The sequence below is a fragment of the Calidris pugnax genome, unplaced genomic scaffold (genome assembly GCF_001431845.1).
Source record: "Calidris pugnax isolate Ruff unplaced genomic scaffold, ASM143184v1 scaffold102, whole genome shotgun sequence".
Classification (NCBI taxonomy): Eukaryota; Metazoa; Chordata; class Aves; order Charadriiformes; family Scolopacidae; genus Calidris; species Calidris pugnax.
The window spans coordinates 2,464,292-2,485,330 of NW_015090846.1; the positions used below are offsets into that span (position 1 = coordinate 2,464,292).

Below are 21,039 nucleotides of genomic sequence, written 5' to 3' on the forward strand. Positions count from 1 at the left end.
GAATGCATGGCAGGTGGGAGCAGAAGCTTTCATTTACTCAGCTGGGCTTTAGCTAATGTGCCCCCCTTTTTTGCATGGGGTTTGCCAACCTGTTTTCCCCCCTGCTCAGCCCCAGGAAGGGTTCCCAGTTACCCAGTGCCTCTCCTCCCAGCACAAGTCTCTCCCTATTCCCATGCTGCCCACCAGCTGCCAGGGCTTGCTGTAGGGATGCTGGAGGGGCTGAACAGTCACAAAATGAGTCGGTGGGGGTCAGGGTGCCCCTGATCAGCAGCTGCAGCAAGTGCCAAAGGGTATGTGGAGGGATGGAGGCTGCTGGCAGTGCTGGTCAGGCTGCTGGTGGGGAGCAATTGAGTATTTGCAATACTCAATTGAGTTTTGAGTCAGTTGAGTATTTGCACATGGAGTAATGCAAACTGTGGGGGTAATACACAACAAGAGATGTGCTCGGGGGGGCTCAGCAAGAACCAGCGTGATCTTGGCCATGGGACACCCTTGGGCAACATCTGCGTATCCTCGGAGCTGGTTCTTCCATATAGTGCCATGCATTCTGCTCTGAATTAGGATTTGAAGCACTTGAGACCACTTTTTGGGGGTGCCCTGGGCAATCCTCATGTGGCAAAGTACCCTGGTAGCGTGCAAACAATGGGGAAGGTGTTGCACGCAGACCCTCAGAGCATCTTGCAGAACGTCCCGGGGGCTGGATGCTGTAAAAGGCCCCGTGTGCTGTGTTGGTTTAGGTGCTGGGGAACCCTTTGAAAACTCTTTGCTAGCACTGCCTCTGCGTGCAGCTGCGGCGGCTGTGCCACCGCTTGCCAGTGACTCTTGGATGCTCGGGGGTTCATAATTCATTTATATTTTTGTTGGAAGCTCATTCAGTTTTTGTTGTTGCCCCGTCGCAGGAAGTTGCTCTGATGAATGACCAGGGTGGATTTCTCTTCCAGAGGAACCCAGGCTTAATGTGGGCTTTCTGTGGACATCACTGTATATCAATACTGCTCTAATTGTCCATGACATATAGTCTTGGCTTTTTTCCCAGACAGTCTAAATAAATCATACACTTCTGCTATAGTAAATAGTCTGTTAGAGGAGATGTTATAGGCTTACAGCCCTCCCCCCTCCCTCCAGGAGCTTCTTTTCTCTGCCTTTAATTTTCCATGTCCTTTCCATACTAATGAGGCTCTCCGTAAGCGCACCTGCTGCCTGCACTGCCTGGGCAGGTCTGCATGGACAAAGTGCCCAGTGTTGAAGGTCCCTCCAAGCTGGGGATGGCTGTGGGCAGGGAAAAGGGATGGCTGTGCCCAGAGCTCTGCTTTGGGGCTGGCATCTGCCCTCGACTGAGCAGAACTGGAGCTGGAAAGCTTCTTGTACTGCGAAAGAAACACTGGCATCGCACACTTGTGAAGTCTTTGTTAGTAAATATTATTTACATCAAGAGAACGCATAAATAAAATAGTGAATATCTCACCAAAAATACAGGTTCTGTTAATCGGGCATGACAAACGAAGCCCCCTGTGCTCAGGCTGGGCAAACTTGCATGGAGGGGACAACTCGTGTCCTCCACGGCCAGCGCAGTGGACAGCCCAGGAGGTGACATGGCCCAAGGGTTTCCTGGGGGTTGCAGCCCCGAGAAGTGGTCCTCCAGGAAGGAGGATGTGCATGTAGCACACTGCAAGCACAACCTCTGCTAGGGCTGGAAAGGGAAGAAAAGCCCAGGGCGTGCACAGAGCTGGTGGAAAAAGACACCCAGAGGCCCAGGGCAAAATGCAGTGGGCAAGCATTTTGATTTTTGTTGCATCCCTCCATGGATTTGGGAGCGGAAAAGCAAATGCCCCTCTCTCCTGGGGTGGCTCAGACACAGCAGCAGAGCGTGGAGCAGTCCAGCCTGGCGGGGGTCCCGGCGCTCCCGGCCTTCTTGTTCTCCTTGGGCAGCAGCAGCACGAAGGCCATGGCCAAGGCGCAGTGGTAGAAGCTGTGCACGTAGGTGTAATCCCACTCCTGCAAGTGGGGAGAGAGTTAGAGAGACCTGCCGGGGCCGGGGGAGCAGCGGATCCCTCCATGGATTTGGGAGCGGAAAAGCAAATGCCCCTCTCTCCTGGGGTGGCTCAGACACAGCAGCAGAGCGTGGAGCAGTCCAGCCTGGCGGGGGTCCCGGCGCTCCCGGCCTTCTTGTTCTCCTTGGGCAGCAGCAGCACGAAGGCCATGGCCAAGGCGCAGTGGTAGAAGCTGTGCACGTAGGTGTAATCCCACTCCTGCAAGTGGGGAGAGAGTTAGAGAGACCTGCTGGGGCCGGGGGAGCAGCGGTGCCTGGGGAGGGGGGGGGGAAGTCTGAGTTAGGTACAAAACATTAGATTCCTGCAAGTAGCCGAACGGGAAGGAATAAAAAAAATTAAAATAGTAATTCCTGAGGCTTCTGCCTCATTTTGCTGTCAAAGAAGAAAAGGATTTCCAGCCTTAAAAAAAAAAAAAAAAAAAGGCAAAGTGGATTTAACACATTCCAATTTGCACATTTCCCAATTCTTGAATGAAGTGTTTCATTACCCCGCAAAGGACGCGGCGGCGGGGCCGGGGCGCGGGGGGAGGCGGTTTCTGCTAAGTGACATTTTTATGTTCTGCTAGAATTCGCAATTACTAAATGCTTTGAAAAATAATCCTTGGGGATGACTGTGAGGTTGTATCTAGCAGCTCCCAATGCACAGAGCAGCCGTAACGGTGGGGCTGAGCGCAGGCGCGACCGGCAGCGCGGCCGGGGGTTATCGCCTTCCCCGCGCAGGACAGACAGACAGTTCCGTGCAGGACGGACAGACTGGCCAGCGGCAGGAGCAAAAGGTTATAAACACGGAGTCAAGTGCTCCTGGGAGTCAACGGAGAGTCATTTCCTTGGCGTGAGCCAGTTTTGAATCCGGCCATGCCTGGGTCACATCCAGTCGCTGCCACGACTCTGCAAGGTGTCCTTAAGTCACCTGTGCCCTGTTCCCAAAAAACCCTGCTCCCATTTGACAAAGGCATTTTGAGGACCACGTATGGCTGAGGAAAGTGTGGCCTCTCTCCTTGTGACTCATTTAAGAGGGGGCAAAAGAGAGCAAGCATCACCCTGTGTCACTCGCTGTCACGTCTGTCCCTGCCCACACCGCGGTTCATGGGCCAGGGGCTGGGATGGGGACAAGCCCTTGTCCTTGCCACCAGACCCCAGCACGCCGAGCCTGGAGACCTCCACCTGAGCTGGATTTTCCCCAAGGCTGGATGCAGCCCAGGGGTGCGAAGGGGGAGGTCTCATACCTTGGTAACGTCCTTTACACCTTGTAAAGTCAGGGGAATCGCGTGCGCAAGCGGGTACCTCAAAGAAGAACCTCAGCATCAGCGCTAATGCCCCGAAACAGAAGCCAGGACCGATCTGCTGGGTGTAGACACTCTTGTCTGGATAGAGCCCTTTCTTCTCTTTCATCTTTTGTAGCTGGGAGGAAAGAGAGAGAGCACACCAAGTGTGTCCACCTGGATTTAGCTGGCTGCTCCGCATCCGAAAGACCCCATAAATGCTGAAATAAATCCTCGCGAAGCCCACAGGCCCGTTCCCTCAGGCTGTGGGGTCTGTCCACGTGTGGGAGGCGCTTCTGCCTGTTGCTGCTTCATTCCTCACCATAATGCTGTTTTTCTTAATATTCAGCCCCAAACCCAGCTCAGGGAGCGTGTACCCTTATTATCCCAGTCTCTGGGAGAGCAGATCCCAGCACAGCATCCCCGAGCTGGGGGATGCAGGGTGGTCCCCTGCCTTGGTCCCCTCCTTGCCCATCTCCTCCCCATGGTGGCCACTTGCTTTTAGCTACCAGCCAGACTGGAGACGGGGGTTAGTGACAGTCTGTAGCTGGGACTTGTACCACTATATTTCCATGATGCTCAGAAGCGTCTTCCGGCAGTTTTTATCCCATTATTGAGTCCTTCTCTTTTCCCTTTCATGGCCATGCCCCCTCCTGCCAATAGCTCTGCCACCCGTGCTGCCACCCAGGTCACAGCATCTGCTGTGTGTGGGACACATGCTGTGGCATGGTGTCTGACTGTCCCAGGAGCTGCCAGCCAGATTCAGGCAGACTGCAGGCAGATTCCATCCCGCTTTATCACAATGTTTTATCCACATCTTCCACCAGCTCCGGGACAGTTTAGCAGACCCTCTCTGCCTCTGAGTAGCTGTAAAAACTCCATAAATACGTTCCTCCTGATTAGAAAGGCAGGGACAGATGTGGTAGATGGCTCAGACCGATCGAGTCTGGCGTTTATCACAAGGGCTGCTTGCTGTCTGCCTGCTTTCTGCTCGGCCTGAAGGAGAAGCGATGGCCTGGGCTGAGAGAGCTGGACCTTGAGGAGGAAACTGCTGATGCAGGTGGGACCCCTCCGTGCAGGGCTCAGCCCCTTCCCCACCGTGAGCATCCTGCAAACCATGCCCTTCCCTACCTACCCATTTCACAGTTATCACCAGGACGGCCGTCCCGATGGGTCCCGAGTAGACGCCGTAGCCCCAGCGGTCGTGGTAGATCCTCATGCCCCCTCCTGCCAATGGCTCTGCCACCCGTGCTGCCACCCAGGTCACAGCATCTGCTGTGTGTGGGACACATGCTGCTGCATGGTGTCCGACTGTCCCAGGAGCTGCCAAGCCAGATTCAGGCAGACTGCAGGCAGATTCCATCCCACTTTATCACTGTGTTTTATCCACATCTTCCACCGGCTCCGGGACAGTTTAGCAGACCCCTCTGCCTCTGAGTAGCTGTAAAAACTCCATAAATACGTTCCTCCTGATTAGAAAGGCAGGGACAGATGTGGTAGATGGCTCAGACCGATCGAGTCTGGCGTTTATCACAAGGGCTGCTTGCTGTCTGCCTGCTTTCTGCTAGGCCTGAAGGAGAAGCGATGGCCTGGGCTGAGAGAGCTGGACCTTGAGGAGGAAACTGCTGATGCAGGTGGGACCCCTCCGTGCAGGGCTCAGCCCCTTCCCCACCGTGAGCATCCTGCAAACCATGCCCTTCCCTACCTACCCATTTCACAGTTATCACCAGGACGGCCGTCCCGATGGGTCCCGAGTAGACGCCGTAGCCCCAGCGGTCGTGGTAGATCCTCACGGCGATGGTGAGGACGCCGAACATGATGAAGGTCGATCTCTTGGGCTCGTCAAACTCTGCCAGAGCTGCAGGGCACCGAGCACAGAGACCGTCAGCTCACCCAACCCCTTGCTCCCCTAAAGCCTTTCTGGGCTCTGGCCCACCGGCCCTGGGGACCCTCAGCATTGCATCCAGGTCCTGTTTGCCCTTCTTACACCTCACAGCTGGGGAAACTGAGGCACACAAGGGCAAAGCATCCTGAGGAATCGGAGTGGTGGGTCTAGAAGCTGATTTTAAAGGTCTTACACTCGGTGTTGTGTGTGGAAGCTAAAGGAGATGTCCCACCTGTATTCCCCTTTCCTGCCTCAACCCAAAAGTCAGAGGCAATTCCAAAGATGCTTGCACCCACCATCACCTCTTGGGTTCATCCTATAACTCCAACCTTCCCAAACGAGCTGGCTCACCCCGATGCCACCTCCATCACCCCTCTCTGGTAGGACCATGCTCACCAGTGCGATGGGGACCGTGCTGCCCGGCCGTGCCGGCACCTGCCTGAGGTTTGCAAGCTGGAAGTCGCCAGTGCGAGTAAATTATTAGAGGCTTTTGTTTAGCACAGAATGGGGTAATAACTGATAAAAGTTATGGATCCCAGTGGGCTCCATGCTTTTCCAGCTCACACAGCTGTGTTATGGCTGTCCTGGATTTGCATTCCGGGAAGCGTGCCCGAGGGTCTGCGTCCGCACATGTGCGCTTGGGCTTTACAAGCCACAGCGAGAGGCTTCCCTGGGCTTCAGTCACCACACCTTCCATGTCCTTGGATCGTGGTTTTATAGGGAGTTTGGCTAAGGGATAATGTCCGTATTTTAATCTGTGTTGTTTCCCTGCGGGTCAATATTTTAAACATCGTAGTCCAGGATTTGTATTTTTTTTTTGCAAGGGTTTTGAATGCGGTAATGAAGCAATCAAGTTGAATTTTTGCTGCAAGGAGCCAAAGTGTCTGGATCAGCTCTGACCTACCCTGACACTGCTGTTGTCTACTGAAAATGCCCTTCGGAGATGAGTTGCCTCATGGCCTTTTCTAGCTGAGAAGAGAGAGCACTGGAGTGTCATGGGCAGTGCAGGACCCTGCCTTGGGACTCACACTTTGGGGGAAAAGAGCCATTTCTAAGGTTAATATTTGCCCCACTCATTTTTTCCCTGCATGCAAGGTTTATCCCATCACATGCCCTGGGAGGGGATGCTGCTGTCTGTGCTCCTTGGCAGGGAACAGAGGAGGGACAGACCCGTGCCCGGGGCAGCACCACCTTCTTTAGTTCTGTCGTATATTTTTTTTTTTCATTTCTTTTACACCTTGTTTCAGTGGCAAATGAGGAACAAACTGAGAAAAAAAAATGAGTGAAGAGAATGTGGGAAAAGAAAAATTGAGTAATAGGGAAGGGTCAGGATTTTTTAATAAAAAGGAAGTGAAATTTCTGCTTTTTCTAAGCAGATCTAATATTTCCTGTCAGCCCAGACTAGGCTTTTTGATAAACTAGGAAGATAAATTTGTTTTGACTAAACCACTCTGATTTGCATGCTACCAAGGGAAGTGGCAGATTCTGCATTTCTTAATGCCCCCACGCCAGGTCAGGACAAGTTGATGGGCTCAGAATGGCTCCTATTCCTCAAAATGAGGAGGAATAGGAGGTTTCAAACTAAGTCATCTCACAGTACTGTCCTGCCTGGAACTAATGCACGAGGCTGCGTGTCTTACTTGCCAGTTTGAAATAGTTCTGCTGTTCTGAGGACACACATACGAGCTGGTGAAGGCAGAGGAACACCCAACTAACACAAACACCCAGTGCCAGAGCTCTGTTTGTCTCCAAAGAGCAAAACTTCCCCGGCCACCACTCAGGACAGTCTCCATGTGTGTCTGAACCCCACTGAGTGCAGTGGCTTTCCAAGGCATGGATGAGATGAGATAAAAATGGATGAAACCATAGCACAGGGTGACTTCCATAAGAGACAGTCTCAGAGTGGAGTCTTGCAGATGGGAGCCCAAAGGTGACAGCGTTTCTGGGGTCTGTACCCACTCACTGTCCCACCAGCAATGCTGAGAGATCCTGCCCGACCTGCAAACGTTGGTGCCCAGTAGGAATCACGAGGGATCAGTGCTTACCCATCAGGGACACCCAGATGGACAGAGCTGTTCCATAGATGCTGAAGTACTCCAGGATGTCGTAGCGCATGAAGCACAGCACTGATAAACCAGGGCCATCACATACATGGTAAAACTATTTAAAAAAATAGAAAAAAGGATTAGAAAACTAGTTCTTTACTCACAGACCAGTAAGGTAAAGGCTCTTATCAACTGGTTTGAAATTTGAAACAGCCTTTGCGTGGCTGTTGAGAGGATGGCCAGCCAGAACAGAACAGTCTCAAATACACCAGGGTCACTGGTATGCAGTAATGAATATATTTGAGAGATAATGTCACCGTTCCCAATTGCAAATTGCCTGAGAATCAGCATTCTTCTCTCTTAGTACAAATCATTTGGGGACGAGCTGTAGTTTGCCTCCTGGTCTGTGCCAGAATTTGCAATGTGATGACCAAGCTGCTGCGAGCCGAGCCCCAGGCGGTGCAGGGACGTCCTCTCCAGCAGAAGGAGGACTCTGGGGTTATGGGTCTAATTGCGAAAGATTCTTGTAAAACAATTCAAAACGAGTGTCCTGATGAAATGTGTATGGATGCCAGGTCACTGTCCAGGCTAAATAGGGTTTATATGGCCAGAATCTGAACACTGGGGAATTCACTCATTAGTGCATTCCCTTAAAAGCCGCTGCTTTCTGCCCATTAGCTCATTGATTAGGTTATTTGCAAAAAAATAAAAAAACCAAACAAAACTAAACCCATAGTCATGCAACATAAATGCAGCCCCAAGCCAAGAGAAATTTTCCAGTGCAATCAGAGGAATGCCTTTTCCTCCGAGCGCTCGGCCGGGACAGTTTTCTAGTGGTAGCACCAGGGCGCTTCTCCGTTGCTGAAGAAGTCCCTTGGCCGCTTGGCAGGACGCCCTTGGAACAATCCTCCCTGTCCCGGCCCAGCGGGGATGCTGATATTATTTATAATGGGAATAGCTGCGAGTCCTTTGGCTGGCTGCGGTTTCTCTCAAAGATTGCACCAGGGTTGTAATTCTTTTCTCTGCTTGAGATTGGGTTCGGGGAGTCCGGAGACGGGAAGGGTTGGGGAGGGGGTGGAAATAAAGGGTGGAAGAAGACAAAGAGCGTGTTTCTGGCTGGCGTCGGCAGCACTTGTCTGCGATGGACATATGCTTTCACTGCGCTGATGAGGTCTCCCTGGGGGATGGAGGAGTGGGATGCTACAAGAAAGGCAACAGCAGCAGCTGCTGCCTGTACTACACCCCCCCGACCCCCTTGGCAGCTGCCTCCCCTTCCCTTCCCCGCCCCACGCACAGATATTTTGCCTCCTCCAATCTCTTCGGCGAGGACCTGTTCCACCTTCCGTCAAAACACGTGCCAATTTTCCTATTGACTTCTCGGGGCGGCGGAGCAGACACAAAACTGGTGCAAAATGAAACCGTAGATGTCTGGCTTCCCTGGGGAGCTGGGGGTGGGAGGGGGGGGAGCTCGGCTGGGACGTTTTTATTAACTAGTTTTATGGAACTGGCAGAATTTCCCCCCTTTGCATTGTGCTTTAATTGGAGGTTTAAACGGTGGATCCTTAGGAATAAGAAGCTCCCCCGGTTCAGAGCCCTGCTTTACCCTCTGTGCTGCCGTGGAAGAGCTTTTCACACCGGGTTGGTCCTTTATCTCCTCCCTGCCTCAGTTTCTCTCTCCGTAAGAGGGACATGATAACCCTCATGAGATGCCTTGAGATGAGTGGGGAGAAGAGGTAAATGCAATATTGCTTGGGTTGCTGGGCTATTTCCTTTATATTCTTTGGCAGAGCATTGTCATGGCATTAAATAGGAGAATTTTTCCAGTGCAAATGCTGCTTTATCATAGAATGGTTAGAGTTGGAAGGGACCTTAAAGATCATCCAGTTCCACCCCCCCTGCCATGGGGAGAGACACCTCCCAGCAGACCTGGTTGCTCCAAGCCCCATCCAGCCTGGTCTTTAGGTGCTTTAGCAGCGATACAAAGCACAGGGCAGGTTATTGCTGGGAGCAGGAATATGAATTATTTTGTATATGTATGGAGAACTGAGTTTCTCCACTCATTATTCCCAGGCGAGGGAAGGCAGGGTGATCCTGAGCCTGGTGAAACACACTTTTTCAAACTGCTCTGCCAGGTTGGAGGGTTAATAGTTATTTTTCTTGATAACTCCACAGCATGTTTTAGTCTTTCCTTCCCCAGTGCAGAAACTCCCCCGACTCTAGCGTTGCTCCCATCACCAGTTAGCAATTGCAAAATCAATAATTTGACTACGTGCTTTTGGCTAAAACGACAGGAGCATAGCAAGAGACTCTGGAGACAATTTAAACCCCGAGTTCAGCGTGGCCACTTACCAGCTGTAAAACAAAGAGAAAAACCAGCTCCAAAACATTGCGAGTCAATCAAGTCTCGTTGCACCCAGACCCTCTCCCTAACCTCACAACCGTAAAACACCGTTAAATCTATGTAAGGCCACCCCTTAGGACATCCTAAACCGAAGAATCATCTACTCAGCGCCACACACAGTGGGAAATAACTGAAAATGGATATTCTGGGGGTCGCGTTTACTGCTGTTGGGTGAGATCCAGCTGCCTGTCTTGGTGGGGACCCCATGCAGGGGGCATTTGGGGAGATGAAACATGCCAGGGAGGGGAGGGTATGGGGACATCTTACCGCCACGAAGAACATGGTGAAGAAGTAGACCATGGCTTCCATGTGGAAGCGCCGCTTGGCCGCGATGCTGATGGTGGGGAGGAAGACCAAGGTGCTGATGGTGGGTAGAAGGAGCTTGGCCACCAGCGAACCCATGGGTGCCTGGTGGGCTGGCGGCTCCGGGGGACAGGGTCTCTGTGAGCTGGACGGGGACGGTGGAGAAAACAGCCGTGGCAAGTGTGCTTTAAAATTTAAATGCCCTACGTGGGCAGGGAACAGCTGCTGCCACCACAGCCACCCCCTTTGCTCCTGTCCCTCCCCAACAGTGGAATTCTTGACGCAGCCGGTGGCTCCGGCAGCAGATGCTCTGAGCCCCCGATATCGCCCCGGCTGCTTCTAAAGGAGCACAGGGGAATGTCATCCTTGCGTGCCTTGTGCTGGGTGTCACACCTCCTGTATGTGGAGGGTGAGGACTGAGGGTTTGCTTGCTCCCCATGGGGACACCCCACCTCTGCATCCCACTGCCCCCGTGGGTCAGTGCTGCTGGAGCAGCCTGGCAGGGAACCACCATGTGCTGCTCCATGCTGGCACCAAGTAGGGAAGAACCAGTACGTGGCAGGTACCAGGGGGCTTTAAAATAGCGGGATGTATCCTTCTACCTTTGCTGTAATGGAGAAATACACACCAAGCTCCAAATCTGTCTTTAATTTCCCTGTGAGGGCAGACCTGGAGGTGGTGACCCTGGTCTGGCGGAGCACAGGCTGGGGTGATGCAGTGTCTGATGCCTGCTATGTGTGCCCTTCTGTGTGCTCAGACAGAGAAGTTTCTCAACCATGCCCTCAGGCTTTGCAGCGTGGACATCTCCAGATCTGTCTGAAATTCAGGAGCTGAGCATCCCCCGGGGTGGAGGAGTTTGAGCAGATCAGTGTGCGGCACAGAAAAGCCGGAGGGAAGGAGACCAAAAGCCAAGCAGCGTTTGGGCTGCGAATCTACTCAGTGGCTTCTCTCTTTTATTATGACTTTTTATTATATCGCTGCCGCTCCCCTCCTGAGTTAATATCTTTTCCTTGGAGCCTCGCAGGGATTCTCGGCATCTTTTCGGTACAGCTGTTCCCGGGACGCGGGGAGCAGGAATGCTACGCTTGAGCAACAGCCTTTGTGGCTGTGGGTTCGGGGAGGAGGCTGTGAGCTGTGATAGGAGCCACCATCTATTTCTGAGCCCCATCAAATGGGATCGGCTGTCCCCCCCTCCCCGGGAGGGGGTCCGGTGGAAAGGCAGGCAGGCAGGGAATAATAAAAAAAAAAAAGCTCTTTAAACCACTCCAGCCAAGTTGGAAAGGGCTCCGGGAGGGGGAGCGCAGGGGTGCTGTGTGTGGGGTGAGAATGGCACGACAGCATTAAAGCACTGACCCCAGAGGGCTGTGCTGGGAGCCTTCTCCGAGCACAACTGAGATGAGCTGTGTAGGGCTCCCGTTCTCAGCTGGTATTGCAGGAATCATCCATGTTCCTTGGCTGGCTGCAGGCAGCATCCCTCCGTGGGATCCCCCCACGTCTCCAGCCACCCTCCTGCCTGGGCAGGCCATAAACTAACCACAAACCCCTGCGAAACTGAATCTCTACCAATGAATAGTGAAAAACTCCTCTGGTGTCCCTATTAACCATGAAAAATTAATCGCTCCAAGCCAGCACATAAATACCCTGCTTCTCCCCATGCCTCCAGCCCTGAGTGGGAAGCTGAGCTGAGCACCAGTACGCCCCGAAGTACCCTGTTCCTTTTCTGTGCCATATCCTCAGATGTATCTGTTATTCTGTGTTATTCTTGCATGAGCTGCTTGGACTGAGGAAGGTGCTCGGGGCCAGTGTGTGCTGCACAGCGGGGCTTGTCTCTGGGAGGGTTTTTTTGGGATTGGTGTTAGCTGGTTGCTCTGGATTCCTGGCTAAGCCCTCCACGTCCCCTCTGCTTTTGCAGCCACAAGGTTGGTGTCAGAGAAGGGAAGGCACAGCTCAAAATCAGTTGGTGTGGACAAACTTCCACCTCTGGGGGCAAAGCAGCCCCCCTCGCCCCCGGGGGACCATTTGCAAGGAGATGGCAGTTGTGCCACAAGCCACCATTCGCCAGGACGTGCTTGTGCCCAACAGCATCAGTTAAAAAGTACAATCAAGCGGTTGTTAAATGCAAACCCCCCCCCTTCACCCCCATCCTTTCCCTAAAATCCAGCTGGAGCCCACTGGAAAGGAAACCCCGTTGGCTGCTGGATGCAGCAAGTGCCAGCCGTGGCAAGCGCTCCCCCCGGGCAGGGAAGTGTTGGAGCTTTCAGGAGCAAGAAAACATTCCACAGGTTGTTGGGTTGGGTGGGTTTTTTTATTTTTTTCTTCCCCCTTCTCTCCCAGCTGCACACCCTGGGCTGGCGGTTGGTTTGCAGCCAGCACTGTAGGCATAGAGGGAAAAAAAAAAAAAAAAAAAAACCATCCAACAAAAACCCAACCCTGCACTGGTTTCCACACGTGTTCCAGCTATTATTGAAAAAGAGACCCCAAAGTGAGCTGCCAGGCAAGGGGCAGGCAGGTGGTGAGCTCCTGTCGGGAGCTGCTGCTTAAAAGGTCTTTGTTCGGGCTGCCCCCAAACCCCAGAATTAGACGTGGGCTCTGCAAACCTCCCCGGGAAGGGACCCAAATAACAAAGGGCCAGGACTTTGTTCCTTCTCCCCTCGACAGGTAGGAAATGTAGAAAGAGCAAATTTTAGCTCCTGCGTTTAAGTACTTCTGGCAAGAGGATTTTAAATCCACATTCCACAGGGCTAATTTTGTGTGGACCGGAGTGCACGCAGGAACGGTGAGATATATGGCTGAAAACTGGTTCCCAGATGCCAAAACCAGGTTCTGGTATGCCGTCCTGGAGCCTTCCAGGGTAACATTAACCATGGCTCTCTGTAAGCGCTTCTACCCTTTCAACTCAGGCGCTGCAGTGAAGGGGAGAGACACAGATAGTTTTGTTTTATTTTTAATATGAGGGTGATAGTTTGAAAGTAGTGTATGTTGGAACGGAGGATGGGGAATCGGCGCCAGCTGAGAGTATGGAGGGTGTATTCTCCATGGGATAAGCGTAGGATGATCTTTCATCGGTGTGTGGTGTAGACTGAATTGAAACCTGCCTCATTGCGTGTCCCCAGCGACTGCCAGGTTTGAAATTATGGTGATAATGACACTAAAGTGGAGATTTAAGGTTGTGGCTTCTACGTGGGCTTGTGGTTTGCAGTGCCACAACACGAGCGTCGGTGGCAGTGGGTATACACCGATGGCTGCACTGGTTCAGCGCTCACTGCAAAGTGTTAATTACCACTTCCATTCGTTCAGAATGGAGTTTTTCGTCCCCACCACGCTTTGGCTTGCACACTCGGGGCTGAGGGGCAACGCTGAAAAACTGGACATTGCCTGGTTCCAGCGGGACGATGTGCTCCGGAGCAGCACGGTCAGCCCCCAGGAGCCCGGAGCCATTTGGCGAGCACGGCCCCATCCAGCTTGGAAAGATTTCTTCTCTTCTTGCTGCTCTGCCTCGGGAATTTGAGCAAGAAACCTCCTGCCTGGAGCAGCCTGTGGGCAGGAGCCCTTCCCTGCCCAGCTGGAGAGGGGATGGCTGTAGCATCTGGATAAAACACCTCTCGTCACCTACCGCAGCCGTTTGCGGGAGACGCCGGGGCAGGTAGTGCTTTCTGGAGAGCTGAGATCCATAGGTGGACCCTGGCACGAGGGGACGGGAGCCCCATAAAGGCAGAGCCACCAGCTGTGCCGGAGCCCCTCGCTCCGATCAACCGCAGCTCTCGCCCGCTCCCCTCCACAGCCCTGCCAAAGCACCTGCATCCTTCTTTTTTTATTAGTGGAATAAATTGCCACTTAAAATATCCATTCTCCGTAAAGGCCTGGCCCCATTTTCGGCAGCTTTAGCTGAATACTTGCCTTTAAAAAAATTCCCCCTTCCCGTCTCCCTGTTGAATAAACCTATTATGCCTATTCCTCATGGGTACCCTCACTTCTTTTTTCCTTAGGTTTTTTTTTTTTTTTTGTTAGCTGGTTGCTCTGGATTCCTGGCTAAGCCCTCCACGTCCCCTCTGCTTTTGCTGCCACAAGGTTGGTGTCAGAGAAGGGAAGGCACAGCTCAAAATCAGTTGGTGTGGACAAACTTCCACCTCTGGGGGCAAAGCAGCCCCCCTCGCCCCCGGGGGACCATTTGCAAGGAGATGGCAGTTGTGCCACAAGCCACCATTCGCCAGGACGTGCTTGTGCCCAACAGCATCAGTTAAAAAGTACAATCAAGCGGTTGTTAAATGCAAACCCCCCCCCTTCACCCCCATCCTTTCCCTAAAATCCAGCTGGAGCCCACTGGAAAGGAAACCCCGTTGGCTGCTGGATGCAGCAAGTGCCAGCCGTGGCAAGCGCTCCCCCCGGGCAGGGAAGTGTTGGAGCTTTCAGGGGCAAGAAAACATTCCACAGGTTGTTGGGTTGGGTGGGTTTTTTTATTTTTTTCTTCCCCCTTCTCTCCCAGCTGCACACCCTGGGCTGGCGGTTGGTTTGCAGCCAGCACTGTAGGCATAGAGGGAAAAAAAAAAAAAACCACCCAACAAAAACCCAACCCTGCACTGGTTTGCACACGTGTTCCAGCTATTATTGAAAAAGAGACCCCAAAGTGAGCTGCCAGGCAAGGGGCAGGCAGGTGGTGAGCTCCTGTCGGGAGCTGCTGCTTAAAAGGTCTTTGTTCGGGCTGCCCCCAAACCCCAGAATTAGACGTGGGCTCTGCAAACCTCCCCGGGAAGGGACCCAAATAACAAAGGGCCAGGACTTTGTTCCTTCTCCCCTCGACAGGTAGGAAATGTAGAAAGAGCAAATTTTAGCTCCTGCGTTTAAGTACTTCTGGCAAGAGGATTTTAAATCCACATTCCACAGGGCTAATTTTGTGTGGACCGGAGTGCACGCAGGAACGGTGAGATATATGGCTGAAAACTGGTTCCCAGATGCCAAAACCAGGTTCTGGTATGCCGTCCTGGAGCCTTCCAGGGTAACATTAACCATGGCTCTCTGTAAGCGCTTCTACCCTTTCAACTCAGGCGCTGCAGTGAAGGGGAGAGACACAGATAGTTTTGTTTTATTTTTAATATGAGGGTGATAGTTTGAAAGTAGTGTATGTTGGAACGGAGGATGGGGAATCTGCGCCAGCTGAGAGTATGGAGGGTGTATTCTCCATGGGATAAGCGTAGGATGATCTTTCATCGGTGTGTGGTGTAGACTGAATTGAAACCTGCCTCATTGCGTGTCCCCAGCGACTGCCAGGTTTGAAATTATGGTGATAATGACACTAAAGTGGAGATTTAAGGTTGTGGCTTCTACGTGGGCTTGTGGTTTGCAGTGCCACAACACGAGCGTCGGTGGCAGTGGGTATACACCGATGGCTGCACTGGTTCAGCGCTCACTGCAAAGTGTTAATTACCACTTCCATTCGTTCAGAATGGAGTTTTTCGTCCCCACCACGCTTTGGCTTGCACACTCGGGGCTGAGGGGCAACGCTGAAAAACTGGACATTGCCTGGTTCCAGCGGGACGATGTGCTCCGGAGCAGCACGGTCAGCCCCCAGGAGCCCGGAGCCATTTGGCGAGCACGGCCCCATCCAGCTTGGAAAGATTTCTTCTCTTCTTGCTGCTCTGCCTCGGGAATTTGAGCAAGAAACCTCCTGCCTGGAGCAGCCTGTGGGCAGGAGCCCTTCCCTGCCCAGCTGGAGGGGGGATGGCTGTAGCATCTGGATAAAACACCTCTCGTCACCTACCGCAGGAGACGCCGGGGCAGGTAGTGCTTTCTGGAGAGCTGAGATCCATAGGTGGACCCTGGCACGAGGGGACGGGAGCCCCATAAAGGCAGAGCCACCAGCTGTGCCGGAGCCCCTCGCTCCGATCAACCGCAGCTCTCGCCCGCTCCCCTCCGCAGCCCTGCCAAAGCACCTGCATCCTTCTTTTTTTATTAGTGGAATAAATTGCCACTTAAAATATCCATTCTCCGTAAAGGCCTGGCCCCATTTTCGGCAGCTTTAGCTGAATACTTGCCTTTAAAAAAATTCCCCCTTCCCGTCTCCCTGTTGAATAAACCTATTATGCCTATTCCTCGTGGGTACCCTCACTTCTTTTTTCCTTAGGTTTTTTTTTTTTTTCACTCTTCTCTTCTCCTCTACGCTGTTGTGGCCCATTACAAGCATGTCACTGTTAATGGGGAGGACATCTCTTTTCTTGTCACCAGGTTTCTGTTGCTCGTACCCTTCGGGGTGTCCCAGCTGCTCAGGGTGGCCATCCCGCTGCCAGATTTGGAGAGGGGAATGCAGGGGTTTATTGCTTATTTCATGGTGTTTAATGGGTGGTTTTTTTTTTACAGTCACGACTCCTGGAGCCCAGTAACGACGTGAGGGTCTCAGCTCTCACCCCGTTGGTCAAAAATGTCATTCTCTGAAGAGAAAAGCTTGAAGCTGTGGTGCTTCAAGGCTCAAAATCCAGAAGGGAACGAAACCAGTCTTAGGGTTTTGGGGAGTCTGACTCATGATTTTTGCATGCCTGTGGTTGGCAGTGCTGCATAGCTGATGTCCCTCAGCACAATACTGCACAACTTCCATGCGAGACTCATTCCGTTAAAAGAAAAGGCTTTGTACTTTCTTTTTTTAAATCTTTGCGTAGCTAAAATTTTGAACCAAGTGTGACTTGTCTGGAAGCTCCAGGAACGTTCACTCTTTGGGGATAGGTAAAATTAAAGTGAAAGAAATCTGTGGAGAAAAAAAGACACTTTTAAAGTTGTTGAAACTCTCTGGCCATGACCGTACCTGGGGTCGCTGTTGTCGGTTGTGGCTTCCAAACTGCCCAGAGATATTTTTTTTAATAGGAATCTGATGGCGAGAGCAGCTCGGGGTCTTTCCCTTGTTCAGTTTGACTCAACATTTTGCAAATCTCTGCGGATGAAACCCTCATGCTAACATGATATAAATCATTGCTATCCACATTGCAGGGAGGCGTGCAGACATGAAGTGCCTTGCCCAACACTGCGCCGTAGGTCACTCTGCAAGGGACCAGGGCTGTCTCTAAAGGACACTTTTTTTGGTCTCCTCTTGCTTCTTTTAGTTACCCAGTGGCAGGCCATAGCCACAACTCTTGAGAAGAAGGTAGGGCTGGCTGCCAGGGCCTTTTTGGGGGGTTTTGCCACATTTTGATCCCCCTGGCAATGTCCTGACCATGCAGGGACCTCACCCTCTTCGTGGCTGTTTTAAATCTGCTCGCATCACACTGTAAGTAACGCGTGTAGCTGTACAAATGGGTCACTTCTGTAGGCAGTCTTAAAAAAGAAGAAAATCAGTTGGTTGTCTTGCTCCTGAGCAAAGATGAAGTTGCTGCAGGGTCCTGGGCCAACAGACTCCAGACCATGCTTGTGCTCCTCCTCCAGCCTGGTTCTCCTGGACCTGAGCAGGCGTTTTGGTGGGGCTGGCTACAGCAGAGCCATCCCATCTGCCATGCTGGCACGGGGGCTGAGCCAGAAAAGGGATAATTTAGCTGGGAAAGCAGCACTGGAATGCCACAGCTGGGCTGGGCCAGGGCTCTGGTTGACAGAGAGAAGGTCCTGTGGTACGTTGTTCATGGAGGACCTGCTTTAGGGATGTGTGTGGGGCTCAGTGGTGCCAGGCCTCAGCTCTGGCGGGTGGCTGGGTCAGGATGGGAAGATGTCCCACGATGGGGACCACAGCGAGATGGTCGATGGTTTGTGCCTGGACCAGCACTTACCATCGCTCTCTGCTCCGGGTCAAGGATGGAGGTCCCCCTACTGCAGCAAAGGTTGTCCCAGCAAAGGGACACTCCCACCCCTCCCTGGGTGAGAGGGGGCCTGATCCTGCAAAACGCTGAGTGCCTGCACTCGGCTGAGCAGCCCCGGCTCCCCCCGAGCAGCGACAGTGCCCAGCCCAGCACTTTGCTGAGCTCATTTCAGCCAAGGAAACTCCTTTCCTCTGCAGGCGCTTCCCCGGCCAAACCAGCAGCCAGTCGCCGGCGACTCTCCCCCGGCTGGAGGAGGTTATTTTGGAGTGTCTGTCGCTCCTTTTATTTGCACGCTGAATTATGCGCGGCACCGGTTTGGGATGGAAAGCCTGGCAGCTGCCTCCCCCACGGCTGCCGTGGTGTCCCCTCGGGGAGGCTGTCGGGGTAAAGAGCCCACCGGCCCCACGCCGTCGTCGGGACGGGCATCACGCCGGTGGCTCCGAGCCCTCCGTCTGCGGTGCCAGGAGGGGAATGCACAGCACCGGGACCTCCGGGCTGCTTTGCCAAAGAGCACGGGATGCAGGGCTGGCTCGGGGACCCTCGCCCAAATCCTAAAATTTCCCTGGGAAAGTCCAATACGAGCCCTCAGCGACCGTCCCTGGGTGGGAAAGCCTCTCGCTGTCCATGCAGGTGCATCTTGTCTCAATTTACTCCAAGCCCAAAAGCAGTAAATAACATCTGCAAATCATTTCTAACGCTTATGCCAAAAAAACTGGGAGATAAAAAAATGCTGTCGTCTGAGCCCGGCCGTGGGTGATTAATGCCCTACCTGCCGGCAGCCTCAACGCCCGCGGCCCTGGGATTTTGGGGGCAGCGCTGGCCCCTGGGGGGGTGGGATTTGGGGATTGGAGCTGGTGGGGTTTGGCTGAATGTGAAGCTGGAGGGAGGCTGGTGTTTTGGCTCTGCTCTCCGGTGCGTTTTTTTGTTTTCAGGGCTGGTTTTTTGCTCCCGCCGAGGCGATGGCATCGCTCCTGCTGATTTCACGAGGCCGGGCCGGGGCTGCGTAAGCCGCGCGGCTGCGGCCAGGGATAACACTGCCTGATTTATGGGAGCAATCAGTTGCCACTAGGAGCTGGTTAGGAATTTTCCGATGAAACGGGGGATTGCGTCAGAAACCGCTGAGTCATCTCAACTGTTTCATAAAAAAAAAAAAAAAAAAAAAAATCCTTTGGCTTTGATGAACTTTTGGTGAAGCGGAGACCGAATGCGTCTCGCCGGCTGCTTACCTCGGGGACAACCTCCCCCCATCCTCCTGCTTTTGCTCCCCCCTCCCCAGTGCTCCCCAGTCCTGGGGTTCTCCTGAGGCAGGACGGGGTGCAGGGTCAAACCCTCAATCATCTCAACTTTTTCAAAAAAAAAAAAAAAAAAAAAAAAATCCTTTGGCTTTGATGAACTTTTGGTGAAGCGGAGACCGAATGCGTCTCGCCGGCTGCTTACCTCGGGGACAACCTCCCCCCATCCTCCTGCTTTTGCTCCCCCCTCCCCAGTGCTCCCCAGTCCTGGGGTTCTCCTGAGGCAGGACGGGGTGCAGGGTCACCTGGGGATGGGGTCTCCTGGGGTACAACCTCCTGCCAAACCCCAGGGCAGGCAGGAGGGAGGAGGGGGGGGGACACAGGGGCTCACATGGACCCGGGCAGCTCTGGCGTTTTCAATGTGAAATATTTTGATGCTTTTAAAACCTCTCGTGTTCAGACTTTTCCCTCCCGGTTGTTCCAAAACGGAAAGGGTTTTCTCCTGCGTGTCTCGGGCTGGGATATTTTGAAATGCAGAAGTTGGGTGAACTCAAGTGCTAAATTTTCCCAGTGTCCTGGTCACAGCCAACCGATGGAAAATTGAAAGTTGCAAATCAACCTAGCTGGGTAAATTAAAACAGGCTGGCAGACATTTAGCCAAACAGAAAAGGAGACTTCATTTCCCATGTAAATTTTTTGGGACAGATTCCCCGCTCAGCTTCACACAGCCATCCCCGGGACGACTGGGTCCAAATTCCCAGCCCCACAAACCTGCAGCAATTCCTGCAGGGTGCTGGGGGGTTTGTGGGGGTCTCTGCCCCACGGTGGGGTTAGAGCACACCCTGAGGCCCCACAGATGGGACCTCCTGGCCCATGGCAAAGGGTGACAGGGCTGAACGTTGTCACCAAGGCCAGGAGGAGCTGGAGATGATAATGTTGATGCAACTTGGGTGATGGCCTTGGGTGCAGAGGCAGTGCTGGGGTGCTGTGCCCCACTGGGAGCACTGGATTTGCCCTGTGTGGGGCAGGTTTAGAGGGAAAAGAGGAAGAGCTTGAGCTGAAGTGACTCTGGTGCCACAAAGGAAACCATTCAGGTGGGCTGCTCAAAGCTGCTGAGATGTGACCACCACGTGTGCAAGGGGTGTGTGTGGAGGAGTGTACAGGAATGGGTGTCACCACACAGGCGAGGCGTCTCATCAACCACGTTTTACATGTAAAGAGCACAGAGAACAGACCACTTATATCATATATAGGTTGTATTAGTGTGTCCTCCTTTACTCCATCGGCTTTTCTCTCTGACACACACACACACACACACACACACACACACACACACACACACACACACACACACACACACACACACACACACACACACACTGGTGAGATACTGGTTGTACGGGGCTGTCACTGAGCCAGGGGGGCTGTTCTCATCCCAAATGGCTCTTCACATGCACCAAGCCCATTTTCTGCCCACCACCGTTCTCCTGTGTGGCAGAAAGCTGCTTCAAGCAGCACGACTTGGCGCCGAGCCTTGCCAAATGACACCAAAAAGCACAGGATGGCGGGGATTTGCTTGATTTTTCGGCAGAAAGGGCAATTACAAACCTGGCAGACCATGCCCAGCCAACCCTCCCCACACTCCCAGAGGCAGGATACGGCCGCACAGTCCCCACCAAGGTACCAGGAGTTTTTTGGGCCACCTCGCTGTGTGCTGGTGGCACAGGAGTTGAGGGGGGGATGGAGGGGTGGGGGCAGCAGGTACCAACCCCCCCATCCAGAGGTCGGAGGGGGTGACAAAGATGGTGAGGGGTCTGGAGAATAAGTCTTATGAGGAGAGGCTGAGGGAACTGGGGTTATTCAGCCTGGAGAAGAGGAGGCTGAGGGGAGACCTTATTGCTCTCTCCAACTCCCTGAAAGGAGGGTGTAGAGAGGTGGGGGTCGGTCTCTTTTCTCAAGTCACAGGCGACAGGACAAGAGGAAATGGCCTCAAGTTGCCCCAGGGGAGGTTCAGGCTGGATATTAGGAAAAATTTTTTCACTGAAAGGGTTCTCAGGCATTGGAATGGGCTGCCCAGGGAGGGGGTTGAGGC

General features: G+C 53.1%; 1 protein-coding gene across 2 annotated transcripts; it reads right to left on the reverse strand.

The window, feature by feature from the left end:
- Positions 1 to 1,839: 1,839 nt before the first annotated feature.
- Positions 1,840 to 10,109, reverse strand: TMEM8C (transmembrane protein 8C). Of its 2 annotated transcripts, none has more exons than XM_014942794.1 (5): positions 9,911 to 10,109; positions 7,243 to 7,357; positions 5,022 to 5,170; positions 3,335 to 3,451; positions 1,840 to 1,995 (listed from the first exon to the last, which is right to left on the reverse strand). In XM_014942794.1, the coding sequence occupies exons 1-5, from the start codon at positions 10,043 to 10,045 to the stop codon at positions 1,849 to 1,851; spliced, it is 663 nt and encodes a 220-aa protein (XP_014798280.1). In that variant the 5' UTR covers positions 10,046 to 10,109; the 3' UTR covers positions 1,840 to 1,848. The 2 variants fall into 2 exon arrangements, with proteins under 2 accessions (XP_014798280.1, XP_014798279.1); XM_014942793.1 differs by lacking the exon at positions 1,840 to 1,995 and adding an exon at positions 2,103 to 2,249 and having other exon boundaries at positions 9,911 to 10,088.
- Positions 10,110 to 21,039: the final 10,930 nt, after the last annotated feature.

Bases quoted from the DNA above. Each gene is read 5' to 3' on its own strand.
- TMEM8C (XM_014942794.1), bottom strand. From the start codon at position 10,045: ATGGGTTCGCTGGTGGCCAAGCTCCTTCTACCCACCATCAGCACCTTG. The intron at 7,358-9,910 runs GTAAGATGTCCC...TTTTTTAAATAG, and splicing joins TCACCATGTTCTTCGTGGCG to TTTTACCATGTATGTGATGG. The intron at 5,171-7,242 runs GTAAGCACTGAT...GGTGCCCTGCAG, and splicing joins CATCTGGGTGTCCCTGATGG to CTCTGGCAGAGTTTGACGAG.